The sequence below is a fragment of the Dufourea novaeangliae genome, unplaced genomic scaffold (genome assembly GCF_001272555.1).
Source record: "Dufourea novaeangliae isolate 0120121106 unplaced genomic scaffold, ASM127255v1 scaffold301, whole genome shotgun sequence".
Taxonomy (NCBI): Eukaryota; Metazoa; Arthropoda; class Insecta; order Hymenoptera; family Halictidae; genus Dufourea; species Dufourea novaeangliae.
The window spans coordinates 16,521-26,328 of NW_015374170.1; the positions used below are offsets into that span (position 1 = coordinate 16,521).

At 33.1% G+C, this 9,808-nt stretch overlaps 1 protein-coding gene across 1 annotated transcript; it reads right to left on the reverse strand.

Annotated features, from left to right (window-relative positions):
- Positions 1-1,167: 1,167 nt before the first annotated feature.
- On the reverse strand, positions 1,168-8,901 carry LOC107192036 (general transcription factor II-I repeat domain-containing protein 2-like). The gene is made up of 3 exons (XM_015581215.1): positions 8,868-8,901; positions 8,094-8,777; positions 1,168-1,238 (listed from the first exon to the last, which is right to left on the reverse strand). Exons 1-3 carry the CDS (start codon positions 8,899-8,901, stop codon positions 1,168-1,170), a joined length of 789 nt encoding a protein of 262 aa, XP_015436701.1.
- Between the last annotated feature and the right edge of the window lie 907 nt (positions 8,902-9,808).

Genomic DNA, 9,808 nt, shown 5'->3' on the forward strand with positions numbered 1-9,808 from the left:
TTGTTAGGACAACTGATACATTTGTTTGGGATCTGTCTGCCTGGTCAGAGACTCACGAATTTCAGCGAGAATCTTTACTACGACGCGTAATTGCGAGAATTTTATATATCTTACACGAGCGGAACATCGTGTTTCTTGTCGAGTAACAGCATGATGTTACTTGCAGGTTGGGATGCATGTGGTATATATGCGACTTGAAAACTCGGATTCTCTACCAGTTCTTTATTATGAAAACGATGACACCTCAGTACTTGGTTGCTTTTAAGATGATGACATTGTCCATGGAAACGTTTCAATCGGTACGCATCGTATTCTGTATCGGTTCACACCGCTCACAGAAGATTTGAAAATGTATGGGTGATTTCGACGGAAAAAAATAAGTCGATAGTGTAGAATCATGAATTGAGAAAATTCTTCACGTTCACGTCGTTCTCGAGTGTAACTGATAGCGTATGCTTGATTACACTATTCAACAAATTTTAACTTTTTTTTTCTACCTCATAACCGTTATTAGATGTTTCTGATGAATTTTTATGAGGTGAATACGAATCTGCATACCGATATTTCTCATAACGTCCGGTTTTTGAAGATATAAATTTTGATAGATTATTGCAAATTTTCAACTTTGAAGGTGTGTTGTGCTTTTACAGTAACAGTTAGTCAGTTGCTTTTGACACAAAATATTTCTCCGGATTTTTCCGAACAAATTGATGTATATTGTTATTATGGATATCTAAATATGTTTAAATAATGATCAATGCGAAAAGGACAACGAAAACGCACCAATTGTGGATGATATTCTTCAATTTATTTGAAAAACTCAAGATCTTGAAGAAAATCTAGACACAATATAGCAATAGAGCAAACCTTTCTGCACAGAAGAGGTGTCAAGGAAACGTATAACATCTCTTTTGTTTTCAGTAGGGAAGCGAATTATTTCAGCTGAACGCGAATAATTGAAAATTTGAAATGTTTTTTAAAATTGATTTTCTCAAAAACTGTACGTTTTAAGGAAAAAAGGTTTCCAGTTTCGTATTCAGCTGATACATATCTACACGAAACACCTATTCAAATTAATTAACTTTTCGACTTTATTTTTCATATGCAAAATACCCTTGTTTCGGGTTGTATCATTGATTCACCAAAAAATATAGCTCGCAGAAAAAATTAACCTGCGGATTCCGAAAATAAATTTGCTTTATAACCCGGGAAATCTTTTGCCTGTGATGGTTGACCACCTTTTACAATAATTGTACATTATAAAACCGTTTAATTTTTAGTCCTTTTACTGTTATAAAAAAAAAACTTTTTCAGGTGGTCCGCGTAGCAGCGTCATATTTCACTTTTCTGTCGTCGTCATTATAGGTAACGACAGCTGTATGACATCAATAATTATCTTTGAAACATTAATGTCACTCACCTTCGGATCTTTTAATAGAATTAGAAGTTATTTTGTAACCACACAGTTTGGGAAATTTTAATAAAACCCGTTTGTATGTAATGTAGCATTTGAGTCTTTATTGCATTCTTTTATCCGTTATGACGTTCATAGTTCTATCGAAAAAAACGTCCGTCAAGTTTTTTGTGAAAAGACCAATTGCTTATAGGTCTGGGTTAGGTATCGAAACAATAAAGAAAATTGTAAAAAAGTTATGAAAACTGCCGAAAACCTTCTGTAACCAGTATAAGTAAAAATGATAAGGTAAAAACTGTCGAAACCCTGCTGTAACCAGGAAGAGAAGAAACGTTAAGGCAATTCGTTATTTCCGGTCAGTACGATGGCCTCTTCAAGCAAGAAGTTTAGTCACTGTAACCAAAAGAAAAAATTGTTTGTAACTTCAATGATATTAATTTTTCGACGTATCTTTATCAGGACATTTTTTTATCATTTGGCGAGTACTATCTATCCTAGAAGTTATGAACTCTTTTTTGTATCACCCTGTATGTATGTTATATAATTAAATACATTTGTCCAATTAGTTATTCCATTGAACGAAGACATCGATCAATATATTCAGCGTCAAAGCGTCAATCACTATACATTTATCCCATATTTTCATGAAGTTAGGAATAAGAGTGGAGATAGTGCTGGGATGAATGAGCAGTACATATGTACTATCCTGGTACCATTTATATAACTGTCTTTTTATTTAAAAAGTTGCAAAAGATATATAATTTATAGAAGTATTTGTATAAATTTAATAAAAGTTGTCTTAATTGTCATTTTTATATATACGATTTTACAATATACTTATAACAATATTTACATTAATTCAGTAAAAGATGTCACAACCACTACTTATACATACGATTTTACAATGTATTTATAATAATACCAGTATAAATTCATTGAAGTAGACTCAAATATCACTTATATAAATGTTTTTACAATATAGTTATAATAATATTTTTATGAATTCAGTAAAGTGGGCATAAATATTATTTAGAGTTATAAACTAATGTAATTTATCCATCACATATAATTCCCTCGTCTGTAACTTGCAAATCTTCCGTACGATCTTCAAAGCTTCATAATGTTTTCGTAAGTTTGGCGCCCAAATTTCCATTTCTGTCGTCATATGATAGATGACGTGTAATAAATTGCAGTATTCCTCAGCTGGATTCAACCTCTTGTTATTACATAATAACCGCGACAGCAATGGCAATTTTCCCAGAGATTATTGTACTATCAACAAACTAATGAATTGTCAACCTAGTTAGCCTCATACTTTTGTAAAGGAATTATACAAATGCAATGGTTGGTGCAACAAAAAAATATACTGTTTTATTTAAAAGATATTGAGGTGCCCTTTATTTTTTACGGAACCGAAAAATTTTTTTATCACATTAATTCTAACTACTATAATACATCGTTGTCCGAGTCAAAACACAATTTTGCGAAATATGTCACAGAATTTATTTGAATTCTTGTAGACGTACTCGGCCGAATGTTGTAATCTAAAGGAGCTCGAATGAATCTAAAATCCTTAATTTTTCTTCATTTTGAAAATAAGCTATTAAAAATTGGTGGGCAGGTGGGGATAGTTCAATCTATCGGAATCTTCTGCAGGATACATGAACGCGCTATTTTCCGTCAAGGCCGTGCAGCAGTTTCGAGGGGTAATTTAAAAACGCTTAATTAAAGTTCGCAGAAATGTTAGAAGTGTTGTGCTTTGTATGTTTCTCAACATTCATAAATTGTATTTTCGCAGTTTTTCGCAGAAAAATCACAGAATATTACAATATATTGTCTATCTGATACGAACTTATAGAAATCACAAGATATTTTCAGCCATTTTGTTTTTAATTTGATTCTACAGAAAAAAAAGTGAATAATATTTATTGTTATATTTCAGCTCAAATATTGTCTTACATATTAGCGTTATAAAAAATTGGTAGGAATTCATTAGAATTAGACATACCTTGGCCAAAATTCTTCGCAGTGAATATTATAACGAAACGTCTTTTCTTCATAACTCAAAAGGTGCTCGCTGTGGCGTCCGATTGCATAGACGGAACCATTAGATTCGTCGAATTACCAAAGCTACTTCTGACATAAAAATCTTAGTTTCCCTCCTTTGATTATTGTCAAATGACCTTGTATTATTGGTCGTTAAAATCATCCAAAACATCCGCTATTTTACTAGGAATAAGAAAGTTTAGCATGCCATTTACAAAAAAAAAGGACGGAAGTGATCTTGAAATCTCCAAAAATCCTCCACTTAGGAAGAAATTATGATTTGCATGTTATGGGCCCCTTCTTACCATACAATTTTTTTGCATAAACTTTTTCCATATCTCTAAAAGTAGTCGAGATATTCAAGGTTGTCAAAGTTATTGGGCCACTCTGTATTTTAACCTGTTGCATTATTTTCTAACACTTTGCAGAATTTCATTACATACGTACATCAAACTGCAGATTCGATAGCTTTCCATCTGATTTTTCTTGCATTTCTCCTCAGAGACAAGTAGGGCCAAGCATGGCGAAGAAATTTGAATTTTGTCAAAAATCCAACTGTTGTCCGTGGATTAAAAGTAACGAAAAAAAAATACATGCAGCTCAACGTATATACATGTATCCTGTATCTACGTTTCGGAAGTAATATTGTTAACCCGTTGCATACAGTTCATATTTTGCTAAGAAACACAGTCCTTTATCAAAGAGAAAAAAGTGAGGTTTCCATGATCGTTGCAAAAACAATAGCCTTCTAATGGAACAGTACCATTACCAATACCCTTAAAACTCTCGTGATCGTCAATTTACTGTCCATGATTCATTAACACTTTGGATATCGGTCGCTATACACGCATATCTACTTATACTACGAGTATTGGTATTCACAAGTATCATCTGTATGTATACATATACAGGATGCGGCCGAATAAGATATATAAGCGAGTACGAGGTGATTCTTCATGAACAAATAAGAACAAAATATGGAATCTAATTTCACCATAGTAGTAAGTAGAAACGGAATGGAATGATCAAACGAGCTAGCCTAGTCCTATTCAATTGCTCCTGTATTTAAACGATATTCAAAGTTGATTTTCTCGAAAACTAAGTCTTAAATGAAACAATTTTATTCAACATTTTGGTCTTATTTTGTCATAAGGAATCAGCTCGTACCCGCTTGTACATGTTATTCGGCCGCGCGCTATATGTAGATATAGTGCCTCCTTGGAAAAACAGTAACATTTCCATAAATTTTGGAATTGTTATGGTAATTTTGTTTCGGTTTATGTTATCGGAATACCCATAAAGCCGATATATCGGCTGTAAGATACTTAAAGGGTTAAGGTCGTTAAATTAGTTATTTTACGTTCCATAAGAATATCGAAGAATAGGATTCCCTTTAAAGAAATATCGGTGACTTTGAAATTTCGTAATAAAATGATCTTTAGAGAAAAGTTTTTCACCGGCAGATGTGCTACTTGAAACAATGTGATTTGTGCTGAGGATTTTTTCCACAGAACCATAAATAATGGGTATATTTAGGTGTTCTACAGGGTGCGTCATTTATCTAGAAATGTGTAAATATCTCTTCGTAATCTATATGGTGCCTACATTTATTTGACTTTGCGATAACTTTGAATAGCTTTATGAAGATTATGTTTAAACTTTTGAATAGAAACGCATTTTTTGCTACATATTCTTGTAGTTGACATTAAAACGTTTTCAAAACACTGGTGATATGTGCATTTGGCAGTAGCCAATGTCAAGGTATAAAATTTCAAATCTGATGTGCCGCCAGCATTAGTGTCACCCGATGTACCCGTCGGGAGGTTGCTCGGTCGGACATTGTGTATCGCTGATGCTGACGGCAATAGAGTTGGGCAAAATATAATGTAATTACAAAATCCAAACAACAATTACAATGTAATTGCAATATAATTGCAAGACAATTACATTGCAATTACGCTGTGCTTGGAATTTAGATTTTGTAATTGGATTACATTTTGCCCATCTCTGGACGGCAACACGTTTCATATCTCGAAATTGCCTCGTGCAAAATACATCCGTAAGCAGTATTGTAAAAACGTCTCAATATCAGCTACGACGAATATGTAATAAAAAATTCATGTACCCGTTTAAATGATGTTCACATGGCGTTTCAAGGTTATGTCCAGGACAAATGGACAAGAGTATTGTATGTACCCCTAAATATTATAAAACTCTTGTCTGAAACATTTTATCGTATCATTCATACTTTTCGATATAATTATACGTTTCCAGATAATAGACACACCCTGTGTATACATACCTATATGTAGAATGTAGAGAGTGATCCATTTAAATCGACCCACTTGAATATCTACGAAACTGTTGATGATATTAAAACATTTTTCGGACAAAATTTAAATGGAATAGGGGCGCACTCTCTGATGTAACTCTTTTTACGTGGATGCGTAGAGGTCATATGAAGATCAACTTTGGTTTTTTAAATGAAAATGTATATTTTGAAATGCACTAGTTCGTCATAAGTGGCGCAGTACGTTATGTAAGAAATAATGAATAGCATCAAGTAGTGTATTAAAAAATATACGATTCCACAAAAAAAAAAAAAAAGTTGACCTTCATATGACCTCTACGCGTCCACATAGAAAAAAGTTACATCAGAATGTGTGCCACCTGGTACAATCTAGCTTTTGTCAGAAACATTTTTTAATATCGTCAATAGTTTAGGAGACATTCGAGTGGGTCGATTTAAATGGGACACTCTGTATACATACAAATGTATATCTACAAACACACCACACCTGTCTATATAAGTACATCAGATTTCCGTCGTTACATTCGTTTAACGAGTAATAATTTCAAATATTTACCTGTGGTATTGCTATACTAATAATCAGGCCGACTGCGAACATTTGTTTCACCATCGCGAGCTTCCTGGACTCATAGGGCCACAAACCGATGTACATCATAAAGAATTTCATGATATAATACTGAGGTTCCTCTAAAAGACGCATATCGTCTGGTCACCGTCACGTTGGGGTGTACCGTATTCCGCTGGAAAAAAGAAATAATTATCGTTTCGTTGATTTTCAAGCCAGTCGAGGACCATACGGGGACAGTGCAAGATCGTAACCAGGTTATCAGTCGACGGGGGGCGGGTCGTGGAGAGGGAGGGGCAAAATTTGTCTGAAGGTAAATTTAATAGTTCTACCTTTTTCCTCTCTGAGGTAGGGCAAAAATTCCTTTTTTTCCTCTAGGGCAGGCATGTCAAACTCATATGATATTACGGGCCACATGATCTATTTTGTATTAAGTTGGGGCCGTATGTTTTCAATGTTAAAAAAATGAATAAAATACGATTTTTAGAATGATTATATTATGTATTATGTATTTATTAGACTCAATGTCAAGCTCAATGTATTGTATATTATACATACATAGTCGTTTTACATTTCATGTCATTTTTTAAACTAAAAAAATATTTTACATTTTATTGTATATTATGTAATATACAATACATATATAGACATTTTATATTTCATGTTATTTTTTAAACTTAAACTATAAATATTTTATATTTTTTATAAAACACAAAAATAAAAGTTATAATAAGAAATAAACAAAATCACAGTTTAATATTACTTTTGAGAAGATATTTGACATCGTTTTTCACAAAGCAAGTCATCAAAATTTGGTTGAATATATTGAGCTGATGCAATTTTTAAAATTGATGATAAATGTTGATCGGTTAATCTTGACCTTTCTGAATTTTTGTTATTTTTCATTAAAGAAAATAGTTGCTCGCATAAATAAGTGCTTCCGAACATAGCCATTATACGCGTAACAAACGATAACATTTTAGGAAACCGATCTACAGATAAATATGTATAAAAATCTGGAATTCCAACTTCCATACATTTTTGCTTCAGCAAAGAATCACATTGGATTTCAATTAATTCCATTTGTAAGTTTTCATCAACAATTTCAATATCGATAGATAGAGGTGAAGTAAAAAGACGAAATTGTAATTCACAGCTTTTAAAATCAGAAAATCTTCGATCGAATTCCGTTTCTAACAATTTAATTTGGTGAGCATATTCTGTAAATTTTAATTTAGGTGATTTAATCAATAGATATTGACAGCTTTCAAAGTGAGACAAGTTTTCTTTTTCTATTTGTTTTCGCCAAAGTAATAATTTTTGTTTGAAAGCGTTAATATTATCAAATAGCGTTGTAACAACATGATTTTTGCCTTGAAGCTTAAGATTAAGTTGATTAAGATGACTTGTAATATCAACTGAGAAAGCCAGGTCCTTTATCCATTGTCCATCTTTTAATTCAGCACATTCATAATTTTCTGTTTCCAAGAAAATTATGATTTCGTCCAGCAATTTGAAGAATCGTTTTAACACTTTATGACTCGAAAGCCATCGAACTTCCGTATAATATGGTAGATCGGTGTATTCACATTCTATATCTTCCAGAAATGAAGCAAATTGACGATGATTAAGTCCACGTGCTCGAATATAATTTACAATTTTGGTGACTATTTTTAAAACATGTCCGATATTTAAAACTTTGGAGCACAGTACTTGCTGGTGAATAATACAATGAAAATGTTCAAAATTATTATTACCATGCTGTTTGCATGTTTCTTTTAATCTTGCAACAACTCCTTTAGTAATACCGGTCATGGTAGGTGCACCATCAGTTGCAAGACAAACGAACTTTTCCAATGGTAACTTATACTTCTTCAAAACTTCCATAAGTGCATCAAAAATATCAGCTCCAGTGGTTGTATTATGCATAGGAATGATTTCCAAAAGTTCTTCACTTATTTTTAAATTAACATCGCATCCGCGAATAAAAACGGCCAGCTGAGCGATATTTCGAATATCTGTACTTTCATCAATTGCAATAGAGTAGGCTTGAAATGTTGATATTGTTGTATTATGCTGATTTCTCAAATTCTCGGCTATTTCATCAATTCTGCTGGCTACAGTATTTCGACTTAAACTTACACTTTTAAATTTCTTTATTTGTGCTGGACATAATACTTCCGCCGCTTTAATTAAGCATTCACTAATAAATTCCCCTTCCGTAAATGGTTTCGATCTGCTTGCGATTAAATGTGATAATATGTAACTAACTTTTACAGCAGCTGTATTGTCTTCAACACATTTCGTGAATACACTTTGTTGTTTTTGAAGAATTGATTTCAATTCCGACAATTTGTCTTCACGAAGTTTTGCAACGTATTGGTCATAGTTTGTTTTATGATTTGTGTCATAGTGCCTTTTAAGATTATATTCCTTAGCAACTGAAATAGAGTTTTTACATATCAGGCATAATATTTTATTCATGTTTTCGACACAAAAATATTGCAGTTCCCATTTGTCTTGAAAATTACGATGTTCCTCTTCAATTGATCTTTTCTTACTCATTGTTCCTGAAGTTCGATTATATATTTATTAAATAACTTTTTAGTTTAATATGAATAAAAACCAAAATCCACTTTAGAGTTCAAAATATCATTCGCAAACGATTGAGCAAACACTGCACTTTGTGACGACTTGGACAAACATGTGTCGTGTGTCGCATTAGATCGCTCCACGTTCTATCATGTTTCTGATCGTCTTGTGTTTTTATCTCCGTTCGGTTTCGGCCGCCGCTTTTCATTTGACGCCTCGCGCCAGCGTCAACCAAAAAGTTCAAACTTTCCAACTTCAAGCGTCAAAGCTTGATATTTAAAAATGTTTAAAAAGTCTATACTAACCTATGTATTGGCGGGCCGCGTGTTTGACATGCCTGCTCTAGGGGCAGCAAGCCCCCCACTCCCCCCGCGACTATACCTATGGGTGAGTGCGAACTCGATACGAAATACCAGCGGTGGCTGTCTCGGCAAATGGAAGTAAGAGGGGAATTCTTGGGTAACAGATCGAAAAAAATCAAAACTTCTTTTTTGGAAAAGATCAAAAGTGTAACATTTTTTTAAAACTATGTAGATTACAGCTTGTTCACTGAGTTTAAAATTTGGAACATTATAAAGCACTTTAATGGAGGGGGACTCAAGTAAAGGGTCGCAAAAGTCAATTTCTTTTAATTATATTGTTTAAAAGCTTGGGGTCTTCAGAGTGTACTCCCAAAAGGAACTTCCGAAATTAAAAAAATTAACAATTATAGGTCGACGAGAACACGTACACTTCAAACTTTAAACGTATTTTTCTCGAAACCGATCTTTTCAAATTGGCGTGCAGCATAAATAATCTACCTGATTTATGATATATGAATTATTTAAAGTGTGTTTATTGCATAATAAAGGAGAAAATTTTACGCAAAAATCGCTATGTT

What these genes read in the sequence shown, in the direction of transcription:
- LOC107192036 (XM_015581215.1), bottom strand. Translation starts at nt 8,901, where the DNA reads ATGAGTAAGAAAAGATCAATTGAAGAGGAACATC. An exon ending in ATCAATTGAAGAGGAACATC is followed by an intron (nt 8,778 to 8,867) that starts GTAATTTTCAAG and finishes ACTCTATTTCAG; the next exon opens with TTGCTAAGGAATATAATCTT. An exon ending in AGAAACATGCAAACAGCATG is followed by an intron (nt 1,239 to 8,093) that starts GTAATAATAATT and finishes TTATTGTAAAAG; the next exon opens with GTGGTCAACCATCACAGGCA.